Below are 23,304 nucleotides of genomic sequence, written 5' to 3' on the forward strand. Positions count from 1 at the left end.
AAGTATTTAACAACCACTTTCTGAAAAAAACCTTGGTTTTTAGTATTAGCTAATTTTCATCATATATTTATACTAGGTCAATTTCAAGCTACCAACACGGCAACAACAGGCTCATAAGATATCTGAAATTTTAACAGTAAGCTCCCATGAGCTGACTGGTACAAACTGGCTCCCACACACACCTGGAGATGACAAAGAAATGCTATATAACAGTGGTGGATGACACAAGCTACCTGCTTCTATGTACTCATGCAACTTGCTTGTTCCTTCTTGTTTTACTGATGTTCAGTCATCAGTTTACTTCTTCCATCTAGACTCATCCTAAATAGATTGTAACTTGGTAGATATGATAGAGCATAGCTCATCAGGGGTAGTTCTGGTATCATGGTCATTTGATGTTCCATGGTTAGGCATTTTTATCTATTAGGGTTCAGTAACAGCCCAAAAGCTATTTTTTTAAAGATGCCTAAGTTTGTTTTGAAATTGGTACGACTTTGAGCCAGGACCTACATTATGATTCTGACTGGAACATGTCATAAACCTACATGTCATCTTTTCCTATTACCGATTGTCTCTAATACCATAGGATCTCACAGACCATGTGGTCTGAGAGGCCAGATGCTTGCCCTGAAGTCTGAACTGGATTCAGAGTCCTTTCCTTCTAAGGATCTCAGTGAGACATGGATTCTTCTGTGTCATGCAGTATGTGAGCTGCAGCAGTACTTCTAGGAGCACATTACCTCTAGAACCTGAAGTAGCTACTTAGTCACTGTGCTTTCATTCTCGTGACAGCAGCTACAAGATACAGTAATTTCTCCTTTACTTGGTAAAGGATGTCCCAGCATACCTAAGAGTACTGGACTCTAAAAAAGTGTTTTGTATAATGGGCTCCTGAATCTTTTAAGGCATATTTCCCTAAAGTTTGAATGTGACTTACCAAGATTTCCAACCTGCTAGCCACTTCTTGTGTGTTTGGTTCAACTAATATACTGTCATCAGTTAACTGGACCACGGTGACACTCTGCAGGATGTCTAGCTGATCTCCATCCTTTCAGACTACGTTGGACAGAAGACAGCAGACAGCAGAGATAACTTAGCTCTTAGGCAAGGCTATAAATGGACACTGTTACATACAAAGGAAAGCAGTGAATTGTTTCTAATTTCTTTTTTGAAAGAGACAGAAAAAAAGTGGGTTTACCAGGTCATTGGCCACACATGCACCCAAATTCCTGCTAATGCACTCTGGTGAAGCTCACACAAAAGGCATAGAAACTGAACTCTAAAATGGGAATAGTATTTGGTTAGATTTTTGATAGTTCGTTCTAGTTCTCCAGGATGTGTTTGGATTCTACAGAGGCCAGCCCAGTATATTAAATGGAGGTATGATGAAAACACCACCTATTCATCTTTTAAGTCTTTAAAAGAGGCAAATATTTTAACTGTTTTTTCCTAACATTTCTTATTGTGATAAAATATGCACAAAAGAAAATTTACGCTTTTAACCATTTTAAGTGTACGGTTTAGTACATCAAGAACATACATGCACATTACATGCAAGCATCACCACCATCCGTCTCTAGTCCCACAGCAAAACTCTGCACCCATGAAACAATGATGTCCTACTCCCTCTTCCTACCCAGCCCCCCACCACCACCACCCCACTTTCTGACAATATGAACTTGACTATTGCAGGATGCTTGTAGAAATGGACTGACAGTGCTCACTTCAGCGGCACATATACTAAAATTGGAACAATACAGAGATGATTAGCATGGCCCCTGAGCAAGGATGATGCGCAAATTCGTGAAGCATTCCATATTTAAGAAAAAAAAAAGAAATGGACTTACAATATTTGACCTTTGTGTCTGGTTTGTTCCACTTACCATGTTTTCAAAGTTCATCGCTGCTGCAGCATGTGTCAAAATCTCCTTTGTTTTGAAGGATAAATAACATTTTACTTGTGTGTATATATTACATTTTGTTTATCCACTTACCTGTCAATGGTCATTTGGATTATTTCTACCTTTTGGCTACTATGAATAAGGTTGCTATGAATATTTGTGTACAAATACCTATGTTTTTCTTTCTTCTTGTCTTTTTTTTTGAGACAGGGTCTCACTATGCAGTTTAGGCTGAACTTGAGCTCACTTTGTAGCCCAGGCTGGTCTCAAACTCACAATGATCCTCCTGCCTGAGCCTCCCGAGTGCTGGGATTACAGGTGTGCACCACCACACCTGGCTACAAATACCTATTTGAGTTCCTACTTTCAATTATTTGGGGTATATGCCCAGAAGTGCTACTGCTGGGTCATTTGCACATTCTGTTTTTATTTTTTCTGTAATTTTCTTCCATAGAGGCCACATCATTTTATATTCCTACCAGCAATGTGCATTGTTTCTAATTTCTCTACATTTTTGTCAATGGTTGTTAGTTTTTTAAACAAAAATTAATCATCTTAACGGATGTGAAGTGGTATTTCATTGTGATTTTGATTACATTTCTCTAATACCACCAATGTTGGCTATCTTTTTGTGGGTTTATTGGCCATTTGTACATCTTCTTTAGAAAAATGTCTATACCAGTCCTTTATGCAGTTTTGAGTCAGATTGTTACTTTGTTTGTAAATTTTAGGAGTTCTCTAAATATTCTAGGTGTCCTTCCCCAGTTGGATATATGATTTGAAAATCTTTCCTCCCATTCTATGAGACTTTTGCTTTTTTACTCTGTTCATAGTGTCTTTTCTTGACAAAAATTCCTCAATTTTCATAAAATCTGATTTGGGCAGTTTGCAGGTGTATTTCTCAAAATAGTCTCTCTTCCTACTTCCCTCCCTCTTCTGCTGGAACTCCCACAATGCAGGTGTTGACCTGCATGATATTTTGTGTGTAAGCTTCCCATCACTATCACCTAAGACTATTAACTTGGAAAAGTTTTATTTGGTACACAGATTTGGAGCTTCCAGTCCACAGTCAATTAGCCCTGTTACTTTGAGCCTACGGCAACACTTCCTGGAGGAAACACATTTTAAAACAAACTGCCCACTTCATGCCCCAGAAGTGAGAGAGGAAGGAAAAAGAGACTGGACCCCAAAATTCTCTTCAAGGGTACACCCCCAATGGTCAAAACACCTCCCACTAGATCACACCTCTTAATGTCCCCTCCACCTCTCAACAGTGCCAAGCGGGAGGTCAAGCCCCTGACATGTGGGCTGTTTGCAGACATCCTAAGTGTGTTCATATCATTACCTGGGGTTCTTGCATTAATGTTAAATCCTTAGAGTGCTCCCAAATTAATAACTCCTCCAACTTTAAGTTGTATCTTCCCCTATCTCTAACCTTCAGAATTCAGACCCATGCAAATACTCCTGCCTCAGTCCTACAACTTCTTCAGGGTAGGGTTGCATTTTAATATTATTAGTCCTATGAGATCCTTGGAATATCATATGTAGTTATGTGACCTTAATAGTTGTGTAGCTACCAGCAGAAGAAAGGGATGCATTCTGATGGTGGTGGTAGTGGTGAATGTTTTTCTGCAGAGAGAAGACTTTTACATCATTCTGCAAAAATGGAGCATTAACTTTTATAAGGAGAGGTGGGGCAACTTTGGCATGCTCAGAAGATTGAGGATAATCTAGAAAGATTTTTCAGGTATGTCAACTCCAATGACCTCCTGTCATACGTCAAAGTCCCACTCTTGCCCAATCAGGGCCCTGGCCTTGATGTACTATTCCTGAAACAGGCAATGTGGTTTGAAAGGTATCTGGATTAATTTAACAGTTTTAATTTGTATGAATGGTCATTTATCTGTTAGCCAATTTGAATAAAGTTCCTTCAGAAATTTTATTGCATAGATACAACATATAACATATATACAAAGGTAACACACATAAACACATACATACACAAAGATTCTATAGCATTTACTTTAGAATCTTAGTTATGAGACAAGGTAATATGCAATGTAAATTTATAGTTTATATAAAACAATTGAATCTAAGTTACATTTATGATAAAATGGAAAAAAGTTAAGGTCACTTGTTTATGTGGTTAAACTTTAAGATTTTTATTTGTAGTCTCATAAAGTGTATGAACGAAATTTTTCCAGTACAGCAGTTCTCATAGTGCCTTGGTTTTTAAAAAGCCTCTTTTACTTATGCTTCCTTTTTCTCAGTCTCAAATGAGTTTAAGAGTTAGCTCTTGGGTGTTTGTGTTCTAGCTAGAATTGGTTTAAACAATAAACTTCCAAGTGACCTTGAGTGACAAATTTATCTTAATACAATACAAGCAAATAAAGTCAGCAGAAAAAATAGAGAGCTAAAGGCTTGTACATGTTAACCCTATAGTTGTAGCTCAAGAATTATCTTAATGCTGTTCATTAAAGATCTTTTAAATTAGGCATGCCAATCAAATCAAAATATTAAAGCACACACTCAGCATCAAAAATGAAATCCTCAGAAAAAGACCATAAGATGTTACTATACCTCAATTATGTTAATAAGTCAAGGAATAAAGTAAACTTGTGCCAAAGCTATTCCTAGGACTTCTGGGGACAATTTACCTTGATGAGTTTGAAATAAACTCTGCCTAGTGCTGTCTCCAGGATCCATTTTCAGACTACTTCTTCCTGATCCCAGACAGTACTAGGATTATTACAAAAGAGCAGCATCTTTTTCCTTTTCACAGATTGTTACTGAGAGTCACTTAATTTTGGAAAATGCAACCCAGTGAGCTGCATGTGGGGATCCAATTGACATTTCCTACTCTTCAGAATTTAGATATATTCACTCAAAAAATATATAATTTGTCATTTATTCTACAGTTAGAATCAGCTCCATATCAAAGCAGAGCAGACTAATGCTTCCTTTTGGAGGTCAAAGGAAAACTTCTATGACTACAGATTCCCTAATTCTTCTTCACAATGAAGGCCAAACCAGAGTTGTATTTTGGAAATCAAATTTGGGGATCCTTGAGACCAGTATACTCAAAATGAAGGCCAGATTAAAGGGAAGGGGAAATAGGAATCTGATCACTTGTTCTAAAGTTACTCACCAGATAAGATGTCACCAGAAACCATTTCTTTGTTGAAAAAGTGAAACTGTGCATGGAAGATTGGTCATCTTAAGGTAGGGAAGGATCCAGGGACAGGACCTGGGACAAGTGACTCGGGCAGCTGGTTGGACTTGTCTTTAGGTTCTGTCTACTGGTAAAGAGTTGTCAAGCCATGGGAAAAAGATCTGTCTGGGGTTTCCTCTTAGCTACTTCACCAAACTGTTACCAAACCAAGCTTACTATGTGGTAATCACTGAGCTGACAGGTTTTGAGGAGAGTTTATTCACAAGGTGGTCAGGCATGAGAAGATGACAGACTCATGGTAAGGATAGGGTTTGGGGGTATTTACCTGATAAGAAAGCAAGACAATATAAAGGGTGAAGAAAGGTGATCAGAAGTGAAGTAATCGGTAGTCTGCACATGTGTAATTGGTCTTCATGGCTCTTTTTGGGATGTGCATTCAGAAAATAGGAGCATTAATATATTTAGACCAAAACATGTGAAACTAGGGAGAGGGTGGGAAAAGGTGGATCCTGGGGGAAGTAACTGAAGTACATTATGGCATGTACAAATATGCTAAAATGAAACCCACTAAACTGTATAAATAATATGCACTTTAAAAGTAAGGGAAAAAAGAAGAAAAATAAAATGGCAGCATTGGTATGGTCTAAGGGTAGTGGTTAGCCTCCTGAAGTGAAGGAGGTCACCCATTGGATACCTACAGAGACCCAAAGGAAGAATCAGTAGTTTCTTCCCCTTCTCCTTCTTCTCCTTCTCTTTCTCCTTCTTTTTATTCCTTATAATTTTTATTGGTATAAGTTTGCTATACATAATGATCACATTCATCATAGAGAATGTGTACCTGTACATAATATATCTTAATTTTCTTTTGTCCCATTCTCCTGTCCTCCATTCAATCCATCTTTCCTTCCCCATTCACAAAAACTTGCTTTTGGGCCAGGGATACAGCTCAGTGGCATAAGCGCCTGCCTGGTAAGCACAAGGTCCTGAGTTCAATTTCCAGTACCAAACAAAAAAAAGCTTGCTTTCATTTTTTTCCATTCTCTCATTTTGTCATCCCTTTTTCCTTCCTTCCCTTCTCCTTCCACTTTCCTTCTCATCTGAACACATTCTTCCTACTTACCAATTCTCATTCTCCATTTTGCTCTTATTTACCCTTTGGGTTTCTCACACAAGAGAAACAATGTGATATTTAAATTTGTGCATCTAATTTATTTCATTTAAAACTATGGTCTAGGGGCTGGGGATTTAGCTCAGCAGCAAAGCACCTGCCTGGCAAGCGCAAGGTCGTGAGTTCGGTTCCCGGTACCGGAGAAAAACCAAAAAATAAATAAATAAATAAATAAAACTATGGTCTCATCATGCATTGTTTACCTAAAAATGTCTTAGGTTTATCCTTCTTGTGGCAAAATAGTAAGAGTCAGTAGTTTCAACAAAAGTGGCCCTCAAGTCCCTGGAAAGTAATCTAGCCAACTGTTGTCATCCTAACCCAGTGGTGGCAGATCTATGGCACGTGTGCCGCAGTGGGCTGTTTGCTATCACTGAAAGCTCTAAAAGGTTCACTGTCACTGTCCTAACACATGTCAGCGATGTTATCTACAGCAAGGCTAGTAATAGATTAATAATGTATTTGTCAGCTGTGAGGCCTTCATAATAAGTGATTGTTAAAGTCAACTAAAAGTAAACAACTGAAAGTGAGCAAAGCTAGAAAGTTTATTCAGGGATTCCCCAATTTTAAATTCACACTTGCCTAAGTAGAGAACTTAACCTTCTTTGCAAGTTCCCACTTGGCCATCTGCTACTACTATGTTTAAATCCTGGAACTGGTTGTCAGTTTTCTCTACCTTTTGGTTACAGGAGATAAGAATCTTTCAGTATTCTCTGAAGGACCTCTGATATTTCTGTCAGTTTTCTGTCACTGTGACAAAATACCAGAGAAAAATAATCTAAAGGAGGAAAGATTAATTTTTGCTCACAGTTTCAGAGGTCTTGGTCCATAGTTGGCTGGTTCTATTAAGGTGGTCTGAGGTAAAGCAAAATATCGTAAAGGAAGGGTGTGGTGGAGCAAAGCTGTTCGCTTAATGACAGCTGGAAAGCAGACAGAATAAGAAAAGCCTGAGAAAAGTTATACCCTTCAAAGTCATGCCCACAGTGACCTACTTCCACTAACTGGGTCCTATTTCCTAACAGCCCCCTCAGGTATGAACTCATCAATGGGTTAACTATTAGTACCCTTACAGCCCAGTCTCTTTTATTTTTATTTGTCTCTTAATCCAAACAAATTGACAAATAAGATTAACTATCACATTTGTTTTTCACATTTATCTCTCAATTGCAGATTAATCATTCTTAGCCTTTTATGCCTTTTTCCAGAGTGTCGGTTCCACTTAGTAATAGCATTCAATTCCAGTGTTGTCATAGTTACAGTTTTCCTTCTACTTGAGAACACCACACACTCTTTTGCTGTACACCATATACCATTTCCCTGCACACTACTGGTGAGAGTTTTAACAACTTTCTTTGCTTCCTTGTGGGAGCTATATTCTACCTGACACCAGTCATCCTTTGCCAGCTAACAAGAAGACAACTCCAAAATCCAGTGGTGCCGTCTGCTTTCATGGACCATTCCTAGCACCAAATCTTTTATGTTGGTTCCATGAAAAGTGAGTGTTTAGGAAATACATTAAGGAGCACACTTAGGATCAACATCTGTGTGAGGAGAAGGATGAAAATAGGATCAGACAGGGAAAGTTTGGCACAGATGCCATTGGGTGATAGTGTTTGGCCTCCTTGTCTGGTTTTTGGGAGATAAGTCTGATATCCTTGGAACTTCCTGAGTGCTAGTTGTGTATTTGCTATTTATCATGAGCCCTTGCATCTTACCTAAATGACCAAAGATCGGGGTGCGGGAGTTATTTGTACCAGAAATACCAACTATGCGATTAACAGATATGATATCAGTCCAACCTCCTGAACTTTTCTAATATCAAGTTTTATTAGTACATGTTTGCAGCACATGATAATTACATTCATTGAGGGACTTGGTACATATATACAATATACCTCAATTCTTTTTCCTTCTTCTCCTCCACCCCCATTTTTTTTAAAAAAATTGTTTCTTCCAGCATCAGGTTTATTTATTTAAAAGTCTTTGTCAAGTTAATTATCATGCTGGATGATAATAACTTTTCTCTCTCTCTTTTCCTACTGTGGTCTCTCTTTTATTTTGCACTTTATATACTGGGTTTCTCATAAGCTGTGTGTCTGATTTATTTCACTTAACATTATGGTCTCAAGTTGCACCCATTTTCCTACAACTGACTTGAATTTATCCTTCTTTATTGCTGAATAGTACTCTATAATGCATGAATACCACATTTTCTTTATCCTTTATTTAATGATGGGCCTATAGCTACCATGAATTGTGCTGCTGTAAATATGGATAGGCATGCAGCCCTGTAATAAGATGAGAAGGTATGTAAGAGAATAGCTGGGTCAAATGGAATTTCTATTTTTAGTTTTCTGAGAAATCTCCATACTGATTTCCATAATAGTGGTGCTAATTTACACTCCCACCAACAATGGAGAAGCTTTCCATCTGCCCCAACCTCTCCAGCATTTGTTACTGTTTGATTTCCTAAAGAGAGCCATCCTTTCTGGAGTGAGACAGAACCTGAGTGCTGTTTTAATTTGCATTTCTTGAATGGCCAGCAATTTTGATGATTTTTTAAGATGTACTTATTAGCCATTTATTGGCGAACTTCCTCATCTGAGAGGTTTCTATTCATGTTGGATGCTCATTTTTTGAGTGGGTCTTTCAATTGGGGGAAGGTATTTTTTGAGTTCTTTATATATTCTAGATATTACCATAATCCTTTGTCTGAGGAGTCCAACCTCCTGAAGAGGGAGGGAGGTTGGGAACTGAGTTTGATTTTAGGACCAGTGACTTAGTCAATCACAGCTATATAATGCAATGCCAATAGAAATACGGACACTGAAGGAGGACACTGATGTGCCGGAGGGTCATGTGTCCTAATTCCACAGGGAAAGGGTGCAGAAAGTTGTATTTGTCTCATTCATGATAGAACATTAATAATAGCTGAGTGGTGTCTGTGGGCAGCCCTCTGGCAGCAGAGGGATGTCTCATTCTCGAAGTCAGATTTTGGTGGCAAGCCATAGCACCCACTACATTTCATAACTATTTCTATCTTTTAAATAGTGGAGAGGATAAGGGAATTAAAAATAGTACTGAGAATTACTTTAAATTTCTAAGCATTTTGTAGCTAAAGATAATTCAAAGAGGGAGACTGGTGGGTTGTTCCTGGCAAACTCTCACGAGCGATACATTGCTTTCCCACTTAAATCCTCCTGTTGTCTCCTTATTGTTTTAGAAAGGATAAATTTTTGAGCCCTTAGCAGGACTTCTTTGGCTCAGCATGATATTGCTCTTTTCTGCACCTGAAAGACCACTTCTTCCTCCTTTCCTTGCACCCATGTTGAGTTACAGATAGCTTTTTTTTAAAAGTTTCAGAGCCTCTGTTGAAATAGTTTCTTCCCTCTTTGCCTGGTCAATTTCTTATTCCTTTTTTTTCTTTTTAGCGGGGGGCGGGGGGAGGTCTTTGTTTAAGTGTCTTTTTTCTCAGTGAGGCCTTCCTTCACCCTTAGTCTAGATCAAGGCCACTTGATATATGTTGTCACAGTCCAGTCATCTGTAGATGACCTTTTCAGCATTTACCTATGAACAGTTATTCATGTGTTTGTCTGTTTAATGCTTGTCTTTCTCCCTCCAACAAGTTTTATAAAGGCAGGAACTATGCCTGTATGGTTCTTTCTTACTTCCTTAGCACTTAACTCAATGTCTGGCATTGAAGCCTAAATGTTTGTTGCATGAATAAACAAATGATGGGTGACACTGATACAATATAGTGGTTAACAGTGTGGTTCTGAAGTCAGACTGGGTTTAATTCTTCCAGATTTTGACTTAACCCCTGAGAGCTCTGTAAGCTAGTTCTCTACTTGAATAACATAGAAACTTGTCAGGCCACACTGTGGGTGTCAGACTAGAGCACTCATTCTCAATAACCACACTGTTATGGTGGTCTATGGGCCCCTAGTATGGTGAAGGTGATTGGATTATGGGGCGTTAGAACTGCCTTAGCAGTTAGTACGTGGGGTCTGGTTGGAAGAGACAGATTGCTGAGGGTGTTACCTGAGAGGGTCTATCTCCCCTCCTGACTCTTCTCTTGATTCTTGGCTTCCTGGCCATCATGCAGTGAGCAGCTTTCTTCTACCAGACACCTCTGCCAGGCTGTGGTTTGTTTTGTTTTTTTTTTTTTTTTTTTTTTTTTTTTTTTGAGCCAGCCAACCCTGGACCGAAACATGAGCCAAAATAAATCTCTCCTCCTTCAATTTGTGGGTGTCCGGTCTTATGTCTCAGCAATGAGAGAATGACACACATCCCAGGAAAATAAAATGGAATGAGAAGTATCTAGCAGCGGTAGCTTAGAACTGTCTTCCTGTCCAAAATTCTTTGTGCATCTGTGTCCTCACCTGTAAACAAGTCTAACTCATAGCACCTGTTATGGTTTGTGTCTGGATGTCCCCCCAAAGCCTCATGCAGTCATCGGGTGGGCTTCTAGAGTTAATGATTGATCCATGGTCCAATGCTGAGATTATGGGTGTGAGAGCTACACCCATCCTGGGGTGGATAGTCTGCACATGTAAGGGAGAGAAAGAGGCTGCTTGCAGCCACTCTTCCCTTTTGCTCTGTCCTGAATGGTTGCCCTCTGCCATGTGTCACTGTGTCTTGGGGCCAGCCAAATATGGACTGAAACCTCCACACACTGTGAGCTAAATAAACCTTTCCTTCCTTAATTTTGAGTGTTGGGTATTTTGTCTCAGCAACGAGAGAAAAGTAACCAAGACAGCACCTAACTCAATGTTGCTATGAAAATACACTAAAATATTCAAGGAAGAGCATCTATTTCATTAGTTTAGGTTGGGAGACCCCTCCTCTGGCTTGAGCCCTGGACCTGGTTAACAGCATATTTTCTTTCGGTGACTTATGTCCAGGCCATAGACCAAATAAGTGATCAGAATGTTGTCTAGTGGGCAAAAAGTTAGAGTAAAAGAAATAGAATATTCTCTGGAAACACTTCCACAAAGTGTGTGCGGACTCAGGGGATGGTTTTTTACTACAGGGATAATTAGGCCTGACAAAATCTAAAGTAGATCATCTAGACCTAGAACTCTGCCCCTCCTCCCAGAAAGTGTGACCATCCAGACAGAATCTGGAAACTATTTCCCTTTATTTTAGATTCCAGAAAGGCTCTCATACTTTGGTGAATATGGGCTTTCCTCAGTCACTCAGGTTGTACACAATTGATAAATTGGGGCTTTTTTTGAGATATATCCGAGGCCCAAAGGGAGAGTCTCATTACCTTGATTTCAGTTTTTCCTTTACTGAGTTTCCTACACATTTCTGAGAGCCTGATTCTCTTAGATTGGAACACTTCTGTGGGTTGAATTCTAACTATTTTCCTGATTATTTCTCTACATTTTTAGTAATAGTAATCTTGAATTATAGTAATCTTGCAACTGGGAACCTGGAGCTTGGAACTGGAATTGTTAGGAGTGAAATCTGGATTTTGATTCTGTGGTTAACGCTAACTGGTTGTGTGAACGTGGGCATGACCTAGTGATCAAATTCCCTCATTTGTAAAATAAGGCAGAAAGATAAAGTTAACTGGGAACTCTTTTCTAGGTTCACAATTTAGTGATTCTATATCATGATCTCTGACAAAAGTCAACATACTGTTAATGCACATTTATAGTGGACTTTTGTACTGAATATTTTACAAGTAAAAAAATTCACTTTTGTGTTGACTGTAAATATGGATTTGGTACAAAATTAAAAGTCCTGTCTGTTGTGAAATTTCAATTGCATTTAATCATACTGAATGCAGGTATGAAAATCTGCTAAGAACTACTAGAGTACAGAGTGTGGTCTTCAGGGCAGCCAGAGACAGTACGAAAGACAAACATTGTGGGCTAGGTGTGTTGAATAGAGCTGGCTTGGGCAAGGTCCTAGGTTCAGTCCCCAACCCTGCAAAAACAATGAAACTAAAATAAAAGAAAAAAAAAACCCTCTGCTTGAATTAATGCATAGATAATTTTCTCATGCATTTCTTCTAGCAATCAATGCTGTTGAGCAAGCAGATAGGTTCTAGGAGAAATCTACAGCCCTACTGACATAGGAGAAATATAACTCCTAATCTGCCAACCTGTTAGATATTAAATGTGCCAAATCTGTGTCTCCGGAAATAGAAGAATGAATTCCAAGGGTCAATGGAGTTTAAGAGTAAGAAAGTTTTATTGAAAGGAGGGGGCCAATAGTGGGTGGCCATCGAGGCCCTTTGTCAGGAGTATTTTATATAGCAAAGTCACAGTGTGGGTCAAACTATAATCAACCTATAGATTACAAATATAGTGGCCCAGCTAATAACAGATCCAATAGGGCAGTGGGTCACATAGCAGAGGTACACGGAAAGAACAAAGACATTTTCGGGAAGGGATGGGTCTGGATGCTCTAGTTACCCACCTGGGTGACTATGTCTACCTGGACTAACTGGATCAGGTGGTGCTAATTGCAGAATAATTCCAAGTTACTGTTCATCCCTTAGGGAGGCATGTGGGCTTGACCATTGCATCTTTATCTTGAGGCGTGGGCTTCTTCAGATGCGCCTCCAGCCACAATTCTGATGTCTTTATTTTTTACTGGTTTCCTTGAGAGCCCAGTCTCTCTCTGACTGTATATTAATTTCTAACTAACTTAGCTGCCTATAATAGTATGGTCATCTTGCCCCACCAATTTGCTATCACTTTGGATGCAGCCCTAATTAATGGCCGTGTGATTCAACCTCTCCCATCTTTCACATCCACATCTATAAAATACCCTGTGGAGTTACTCTAAGAACCAAAACAGAGGTAGGGCTAATCTGAAAGTTATAAGGCACACAGCAAAAAAAGCGAAGAGTGTCCTGTCACTTGTCTGTACTGAGGCCAGTAAAAACATCCATACCTTGAGTACGTGTTTGTTGGGTAAAAACAACACAGGCATTGGCCCCCTTCTTTCAATAAACCTTTCTTACTCTTAAACTCCATTGACCCTTGGAATTCATTCTTCTACTTCAGGAGACAGTGGATCATGCCGCATTTTACCACGTCCCACCTCAGTCTTCTCACTGTAAGCGCGTGTCTCCTGAAAAGACCGCACGTTCCAGGTCTGGAGTTAACTTTTGTTCCAGGGGCTCTGCCACTATTTAGTTATATGATCTTCACGGGTTTCACAATCTCTCAGACTTCCTTCAAGCCAGGCGAATGGGATTTTCTAAACAAGGCCAGACTTTTTAAAGTTCCCACAGCAAAAGGATAAAGCGAGACTGAAATGGAAACGTGCAGCCGTTAAGCTCACCCCCACCCCAGCAGCCGCTGAGACGTCCCAGAAGTCCAGGAAAAGGGAGAAGGCCGATGGGGCCTAGGGAGGTCTGGCCAATCCGGAGGCGGGCGGGCCTGGAATTCCCGCCTCTGGGCGGCGTGCGCGCGCATCACGCACGCACGCACGCTGCGGAAGCGCGCGCGCAGGCCCAGCCCTCGTCGCTGCCGCCATTTTAGCTCCTGGTTCCGGCCGCACGGTGTGGGTTCTGGTAGCGGGAGGGGTGGGAGTCCCCCAGAGTTAAGTAGCTGTCGCCCGCTGTGCCCGCAGAGCCGCCAGCTTGTTTCTTCCTTTCCTACCTCCCGTTCGAAGAGTGCGAGTATGTCCAAGCGGCACCGGCTGGACCTGGGGGAGGATTACCCCTCCGGCAAGAAGCGTGCGGGGACCGATGGGTAAGCCAGGCCGGGGGCGCGAGGCAGCGGCTCGGGCTTTGTTGCCCTCCTGGCGGGGGAGCGAGCGGGAGCGGGCCTGATCGAGCGGCTCTCAGAGCCCGAGCCTTTGTTTTCCTTGAGGCTCAGTTCAGCAGCCACGGATCGGGGAAAGAGCCGGGCCGAGTCGGTCCGGCAAGGGCGTCAGGGCGGTGTGCGGCGGGGCCGCCGCCTGGGCCCGTCGGCAGGGTGGAGAGGCCTATGGCGACCACGAGGACGCCGCCTGGGCCGGGCCGGGCCGGGCCTGCGAGAGTCACTTCGGACGGGGTCGGGAGGGCGTGCGGCGCGGGCCGCGTGGCCTCGGTTCCCGACTGTGGCCTAGAGCCGGGGCCGAGGGTGGGAGAGGACGCGGCGGAGCCCTCGCGTCCAAGGGCGCCGGCCGCTTCCCGGCGGGAGGGCCCGGGGGAGGGAGGGAGGGGGCGTCTGGTGGCTCGGGGAGGGGAAGGGGAGGCGGAGGGCGGGAAGTGGAGGAGCGCGGGGATTCTGGTGTAGGCTGGGAGGGGGGTGGCGGGAGTTGAGTGAGTTCCCGGGGGAAGGGAGAGCGGAGGGCTTCCGGGAGAGAGGAAAACGTGGAGTATACCTGATGGGGCTGGACGGCTGATTTAATAGTTCGGCGGGAGAGAGCGTGCCTCGGTCCATTCAAACATTGCAGAGTAGGTAGTAGGCAAACTTCCGCTCTCTGCGTACTCTCCCGCCATCTCCTTTATTTCCTGCTTTGGTTATAATACCGAGCATCCCGGGGTGAGTGGCAAGCAGACTCTTTAATGTAAGTTTTTACTTTCTCTCTCTTTTTTTTTGCTGTCATAAGTAACTGTTGAAATACAGAGGTACTTCTTAAAACCTGTTAATAAGTACGGCAACATGTCACGGTGGAGGTTGAGGAATACTGAATATAGTTTTCTGGTGTTCTAGATTCCTTTTTCTTACGCTTTTCCTGAAGCTACAGGGGAATTTATCAATTAATTTAAAGCATTTGTTAGCAAAATTTTTTTTTTTTCCCCAGTGCACGAACAAGTACTCCTGAAGTAGAGATGACTGGGTAATTAACGCAGAAAAACAAAAAAAACCTCACAAGTCCGAATACCCACATAACTTTGCATAGTTGTATTTTGTTGGGTGCTTGTGGCATAGAGTCACTGTCACCTGTATAGTTTTTATAAATTTTTGTTCACTCATTTTTTGAGATTGATTTCTAAGTAATGTAGGTAATCTCGTTGTTACCTATTAGTGTGTGAAGTATAAACCAGGATAGGAGTACCCTTCCACACTTTGCATTTATTGTATGGAAACAGGTTTATGCTACATTTCTGTAGATTTTTAAATCTTACAATATTAGGCATTTAATAATACAATAACATAAGACAGTTTTCTTAGGCTGCCTCCTCCCAACCCCTTCAAATTAAAAATGTTAGTATGTTTGAGCACTGTGTCTTAGATCATTAAAGCTGCAAACAACTTCCAGGAGAATATAATCAGCCTACCTTGGGATGAGAAATAGACTAGAGTTAAGATCGCTTATACACATTACACAGTTGATAGCAGATTCTAGAATACTTCTGTTTTCATTTTTACTCTTTAGCATGCAACCTCATACTATATTGAATTTTTACAGTCTGTATTAATGACATTTATAATGGGTTGGTAAAGTAAGGAACAGATAATTCTTGATTCCTGTGTAGCAAAATTTGCTCGTCATTTGGCTAAAATTCAACTGATGTCTCAGTAGAAGTGAGAATGAAACTAAAGTTTTACACTGGAACAGAACTAGTTCACTTATTGGCATTTGTGCACCATTTACAATGCTTTTCTTAGGGTTGGTGGTCCCATAATACGTTTCTTTTCTCTTGCAAATCACATAGTCGATAAAATTAGCTTTTTGGGTGCATGATGGTTGCCTCACGAATCCTTTGGATATCATTTGATATTTGCCCGTATGTCAGGGAGAGGTGATCTGTAGAATAATGCCCGAGCTACAGAGAAGTTTTGGAGGGAAGTTTTAAATGGTAATTCCTGTGTCATTTGTTTGCTATTTCTCATAAAATTGATTTTCTTTAGAAATTGGCTTACAGTGTTTATTAATGCTAAACGTTTTTTGGGGAGTCAGTTGATGTCTTACTAATTTTGATGCCTGCAAGAGGAACCTATAGATTTTAAGAGCTGATAATTAAAAAGGCTTGTCACTTTAGTGAACTGGGGTGTCAACAGTACGACTGTCTTATTTCTCCAATTCAATGAAGTGGGAGTAATTTGTGGAAGATTTCACCCATTCATGGTCCTCAACTATGCAGGGGTTTATTCATTGTTGGCATATTTTAATTTTGGAGTCAAATTGAAGTTGTATGTGTCTGTTACATACTCTGCCCTCTTTCTCTAAGTCTACAAAATCTTCAATGTAAAATTATCAGAATGACAATTTACTGTGAGGTGTGGAAAACTTTGAACATAAAGACGTTTTTCATGCTGATGTTGGTGTTTGATACTACCTTTTGCAAAGAACTTTTCCTGTTAATTGCATGAAAGTAAAGCTTGTATGTTGTTTTTTTTTTTTTTTTTTTCTGGTACCAGGAGTCAAACTCACGACCTTGCATTTGTCAGGCAGGCGCTGTGCCACTGAGCTAAATCCCCAGCCCCAAACTTGTATGTTAATACTAACACAGTATGTACTCTGCAGCAGACACTGTCCTATAGAATTTATATGAATGCACACATTATTGTAATATTTCTCTGTGGTAAGTGAGATTAACCTGCCCCAGTGGAACACAGGAAATGTCCATATACAGAGGTGTAATGAAAAGGGCAAATTTTCTGAACATATATTTATCTTGGGAAAAATTTTATGATGAACACTTTCTGAATTCCCTGCATATTTACTCAGTTTGTGAACTGTGAATCAGTGGGATCTTTCAGTTTGTTGTTGTATTTACATATTTTATGCAGATGTCATTCTAATAGATGTTATCTTTTTCATTGGCTGCATAGTACTCCATTTGTAAAGGTATGTCAGAACCAATATTGTGTTCATTAATGTTTAGTTTCCTAGATGAAAAGTATGAACATCCTTATACACACACACACACACACACACACATACACACACACATATTTACATGCTTAGAATTAAGTTTCTGGGGTCAGGGGATATAGCTCAGTGTCATAAGTACCTACCTGGCAAGCTCAAGATCTTGAGTTTGATTCCCAGTACAAAAAAAAAAAAAAAAAGTCAAAATAAATGCCAAGCAAAATTAAAAAAAAAAAAAAAGAATTAAGTTTCTGTAGGTAAGGTTGCCAGAGGTGGGCTCAGTGGTACATACCTATAATCCCAGCTATTTGGCAGGTTAAAGCAAGAGGATATTGAGTTCAAAACCAACCTGGGCAATTTAGGGAGATCCTGTCTGAAAAGAGGGTGGAAACTTGGGTATGTAGTTGAGTGGTAAAGTGTTTGCCTAGCATAGTTTCATTCTCTAGCACTGTCATAAGGGGAGAGGGCAGCAAAAAAGTCATTTATTTAAAATGTATACTATCATTCTCTAGAAGTTTTAGTATGCTAACTTTACAAGCTTTAATGAAAAAAACAAAAGCTTTAATGGTGACCAATATTAAGTACTTCCAATATACTAGACAATACTTGAAGGACAATACTAAATCTTTTCAATACTATACAAGGCATTAATAGCCACATATTTTAGATGAGGAAAGAAATACTGTGATACAGCTAATTTAAATCCTGAGCCAGGATTGAGCTGAGTAATACAGAACCATGTGCTTGACAGCTATGTCAAATTGTCCCTGCTGGTATTGTGACTTAAAATGACTGTGAAGCACTGTTTTAACACCTCTGCCCTTGGTGTGTTTTTTAAGCATTTTACCGTAATTAATTAATATTTTTAAAACAAAACTTTTACAATGAAAGTGCGTTTTTAGAAGACAAAACATGCGCAAGTCTAATATTGATGAAACACAGAGAGCTTGTTTTTATCATCCGCTCCCCATTAAAGGTAGACAGTTTGAGCCATGGACAACATTTCTAGATGAATTAATTAGTTTTCCATTGCCTCCCTCTTGCTTTCTTATTTTAATGTATGATGTTATTTTAGTAACATTTTTCACTTTGCAGATTACTAAGTGCCTTGTCTGTGGTTGTGCATGTGTTCTCTGTGCCCCTGTACTCTATGTCACAACTATTTTTACTTGTGGGTTTACGGTTTATCTTTGTATTTTTCAAATGGATTCCTACCTTCTGTGCTGTTCTTTTGTGGGTTGGGAGGTTTTTTGTTTTTGTTTTGTTTTGTTGGTAATGAAGATGTGTGTGACATGGGTCCCTGAAAAACAAAGCAGCAGTGTATAATATGTGACATACTTTGTCCATCGTCCCTCTTCCCCTGGGTATTCATGAAAGGTTAGGTTCCTGTCTTAAGTGTCTGGAACTGCAGAAGTTCATTAATTTTTCTTTTTTGTTCCCTTCCCATGATGGAGTGAATGCTAGAAACAAATTCTTATTCAGGCCAGATCCTTTTTAAAGAGTTTTTTAGTGTTATGCACATTTCTTTAAGATGTCTACCATTGTGGCTACAGTGCCTTTCACTTTGCTGGGTATATTTCTAGGTCCCCGTTGCAAACTATGCCCCATTGGCATTTGGGGGCAATATAAATGTTTACTTCATTATTAAATGCCTTAGATGAGCAGCAGGATGAGAGAAACAGCAAATGGTTGGTATTGTCTTTGAAAGATAGAGTAGGACTCTTATTAAAGTTCTGAATTATGACATTTCATGTTAGGTTCTTTATTTGGCTTTTCATTAGTTTTTTTGGGTTTGGATGGAATGAGAGGCTTCCCTCAGTTTTAAGTTGTTGCCCTGTAACTATAATGGTTGAACACTGGGATAGACGAGAAAATTGTCTATATAAAGTAAAGCTTTTATTCCCTCTAAGTAGTTCTGTATGGAATGCAATTACATATTTTAAGAAGGACAAGATCAGATAGGTGGTCAACTTACCATTAATTGAAGCATTCTATCAGCGTTGAGTTTAGCAGTTTAGCTGTATTCTGCCAAGGCACAGTTATTGTTACCCAACTATGTCATCATGGAGAATGGATTTTTTTTTTTTTTTTTCTGCTTTGCTACTGATTCTTGGGACACAGGAAATTTGTCCTACTTTCATGTGTTATGATTAGGGCATAACAGCCCATTTAAGGGCTTAGTGTCAGCTCCCTGTTGGCATACCTTGTGGCAAATTTATCTGCTATAGGAATTATTCTGAGGTAAACTGGATTAGAATGAATAAGCATAGATTTTATTTCTACCACCAGGCCTTCAGAGGCTATCTTCACTTGCAGCCTCCATCCCATGCTGTTTGTCAGTTTTCATAGCATAAATTATTTTAAAATTAACCATTATAGGGGCTATAGGTATAACTCAGGGCTTGCTTAACTTGTGTGAGGGCTTGGGCTTCAGCCCCCAACACTGAAAAAGAAAATAAAGCTACCGTTGTATTAGGGAGCATCTTTACAAATTAAAAGTAGATCCCAGAATTGATCACTTAAACTTGACCTAATGGTTACCTGCATACTTTCAACACTTTAAACTTAATAGTGTTCAGTAGAGTTCAGTTTTAGTTTAGCTATATTTAATTTTATAGCTAAGGTATGTGATGTTGCAGTATACCTCCAGTGTCTTGCTAGTATGTTAAAATGCAAAAGTAAACAGTGAAAACAAAGAAATAAAAGTTTTAAATTTAGTTTTCCGTATAAACATTGATAAAGTGCTAGAAAGAGAAACTGAGAAAACAAATTCACCTACAATTACATAGTTCATATTTGTATTACTTGTAAGACTGGTGTGATATTGTACTGTACTCTTTACTTAGCATTATAACATAAAGCACAGTACAGAAAACATCATTTCATAAAAGCTTGAGGGAGGATCTGGGAAAGATTGTGATGCCATCCTATTTTGCTAGTCTAGCTACCTTTTCTTTTTACTCTTGTTGTCCAAGTAGGAATGTTTTTTACTTGCAGGAGACTCAGTTCTTGTGTTGCCTCACCTTATGTTAAAGGTTGCATAAGAAATTTGAGGGAAAGGAGGAGAAAGATGTTTATCGTGGAGCATGGGTTATCATTGACGATTATATCTGATAGTTTGGCTGTCCAGTGAGATTACATCAGTTTATTCATTGGGTTGACATTTATACTTCTTGTGACTATTAATGCTGCTGAGAACATTTTTTCATAAAATTCAGAATCTGAATTCTAAATTTTTATTTCTAGGAAAGATCGGGATCGTGACCGGGATCGTGAAGATCGGTCTAAAGATCGAGACCGAGAACGTGATAGAGGAGATAGAGAGCGGGAGAGGGAGAAAGAAAAGGAGAAAGAATTGCGAGCTTCGACTAATGCTATGCTTATCAGTGCTGGATTACCACCTTTAAAAGCTTCCCATTCAGCTCACTCAACCCACTCTGCTCATTCAACACATTCGACACATTCTGCTCATTCAACACACACCGGACATGCAGGACACACATCACTTCCGCAGTGCATTAATCCATTCACCAACTTACCCCACACTCCTCGATATTACGATATTCTAAAGAAACGGCTTCAGCTCCCTGTGTGGGAATACAAGGATAGGTTTACAGATATTCTGGTTAGACATCAGTCATTTGTACTGGTTGGTGAGACTGGGTCTGGTAAAACAACACAGGTGAGTTACTATGTACCATGGTACAGATTTTATTAAATTACCTAGATTTACTAGATGATTATCTGATTCTGAAGATCATTCCCATTTTGTCTGTCTTGTAGAATACCTTGCAGAATAGTTTTTTTGATGTGTAGCACTTTTTGTAGTGACTCATTAGAAATCCTCTAGGAAGTAGCTATCTCCCCTGAGGCTGTAGGAGAAAATAACAGTGCTGATTTTTCCTGTTTTATTACCTTAGATACGGCAGTAATAATCTCCCATCCAGTTTGACTCTGGGACAGATTTGATGGGGGCATAATAGTTTGTATGCTAGTGGCTGGATGGAGAGAGACGAGCCATTGGAGTGGTTTCTGTTATTTTGAACTACGTGAATATTAACCTATTCTTTCAAAAAGTGCATAGAGAAAAGTATACCCATGATCTCTATCCATCTAATTAATATCCCCTTCCCCATACATACAGAACTAAATACTGTTAATGGTGTTCTGTTAATAAGAGATTTAGGACCTTTCTCAAACATGGATGAGCTATTATGTAGTAGGTTTCTGTTGGAAGGCATCTCTCTAGGCTGTTTCTAATAGTTTTACATGGGTATACATGTTCGTAGAAGTAGAAATTATTGGGTCATGATGTCATTTGTACTTGTGATACATATAGCCAAATAGCCATCAATAGAGAGTATATCAATTTACCATTCCATAAGTGTACATGAGTACGTAGGTGGGAAGCTATTAGCTTGTACTGTACTTTACATTTATAAATATGATAGGTGAAGAAATATTTGTACAATTTTTGTGCTTGAACCTGAACTCAAGTAAAAATTTCTTTTGATTACAAAATTTCCTGGCTGTTGTGGAAAATTCAGCAAAATATGTAATAACTGCCCATGTTACTATACAGAGATAATTACTCATGTTGTGTTTCCCACTGACTTGCCCTTGTCATGTACCTATAATGAATGTTTATCATGAGCATATTGCACATACAGTTTCTCTTTTCGAAGTTGTATATGCTACAAAGGAATTAGAGTACTTCATGGAGACATTTTGAAAGCTAACTATAGCAACTAAAATTGGAAGCTTTTACTACAGACTGAGCCACTAGTTTTTTTGAGTGAAAGAAAACACTGTCAACGTTAGGAACAGAATCAGTTACTTTTTTCTCCTTATATCTTTGTTATGTTTTTAAAAATTAAAAATTTATAAAAGGCAATGATAATTTTTATTTCAACTGTTTGACTAGTGAGACTGGAGGTGTAGGTTGGATAGTATTAATTAGCACTTGAGTACAGCCAGCACTGTGCACTTTGTAGGAGTAATCTCACTTTAAATGTTTCTGCAACTGCAGGGAAGGTAGTAACCCATGTTTATAGATGAGTCAAGGCTCAGATTCATGAGAAGTTTGTAGAGATTTAGTGGGTTGCCCTGGGTTACATAGTTAATAGATTTATGTGAATTCAGCATTAAAACTTTTGTCCTTTTATCTATAAGCAACATTGTATTTGTTTCATGCTGTTACTCTGGTCTGATATGGTCAGCCTTATTTCGGATTGCTGGTGATTATTTGGATTAACATTTGGCCTTTTGGAGATGCTACTTGATGTGAATATTTAAGATTGCAGGGGATCTGGGGAATGATAAACAGTGAATTTATCCAGATAGTTTTTTAATACTCCTTACTAGTAAAACTTCAACGCAAACCATTAAAAAGCAGCCTGACTCAGAAAATAAAACCATCCAAACAAAATCTTTAACTTTGATGACCATGGTAAAGACATTCCTTATTGGTACTTAATATGTGTACTATACACATACGGTAATCTCAGGCTGGTTCAGCGAAAGGGACAACATCAACAAGAGCAAGAGTTTGGAGAAAGAAAGTATCATGTCCTGTGGCCACGTGTGTGAGGGGCAGTGGGGCAAGTGAGACTGGTGGTAGAGCTTGGGCCTTAGTGTATCTTGCTGTTGATAGGAAAATTATCAGGGCTTTTTAATTAGAAGGAATGATGGAGTTTTACATAAATACTTGGTCTGGTGAGGATGTGATGCTAGGCATATAGGAGATCATTACAAGTTTGGACTTCGTACAAGTCATTGGAATTGAAGCATAAAGGGAGAATTAAAGCCAAGATGTTAAGTATGTGTTAATGGAAGAAATTAAAAATACGTGGAGAAAAATGAGAAACGACTTTGCTTTTAGCTTTTTCTTTTTCTTGGCAGCACTAGACATTAAAGTCAGGGCCTTGCACGTACTAGGCGCGTGAGTACCACTGAATTACCTTACTGGCCTGTGACTTTACTTTCAGATTTGTTGAATTTGAGATACCAGTAATATATTCTTGAGGTAGAAAGGACCACTAAGCTGGAGTTTAGGTTGATATTGTAATTTAGGTACTATGAGAATTAAGAGTACAAAAAAATCATTCAGGATAAATGTATAAAACAGGAAGAATAGAGGATTCAGGATCAGTTTTTAGAAAGTTGGCCTCAACTGGAAGAAAGGAAGAAGCTGAAAGGAAGAAATAGAAAAACTGATACCTTGTGTGAATGAGTTAGTAGCCTACATACAGTATTTCAGAGCCTGCTTTCTGTCCTAATCCCATTTTCCTTAG

General features: G+C 39.5%; 1 protein-coding gene across 1 annotated transcript in view; it reads left to right on the forward strand.

Annotated features, from left to right (window-relative positions):
* The first annotated feature begins 13,707 nt into the window (after positions 1 to 13,707).
* The window catches only part of Dhx15 (DEAH (Asp-Glu-Ala-His) box helicase 15), a 51,101-nt gene continuing 41,504 nt past the window's right edge, over positions 13,708 to 23,304 (forward strand). Inside the window, exons 1-2 of the mRNA XM_005402461.2 lie at positions 13,708 to 13,956; positions 20,258 to 20,693. Coding sequence (XP_005402518.1) covers positions 13,886 to 13,956; positions 20,258 to 20,693 — 507 coding nt within the window. The 5' untranslated portion in view covers positions 13,708 to 13,885. The remainder of the gene's footprint in view (positions 13,957 to 20,257; positions 20,694 to 23,304) is intronic.

Source organism: Chinchilla lanigera, unplaced genomic scaffold (genome assembly GCF_000276665.1).
Source record: "Chinchilla lanigera isolate Chin_1 unplaced genomic scaffold, ChiLan1.0 scaffold00079, whole genome shotgun sequence".
Taxonomy (NCBI): Eukaryota; Metazoa; Chordata; class Mammalia; order Rodentia; family Chinchillidae; genus Chinchilla; species Chinchilla lanigera.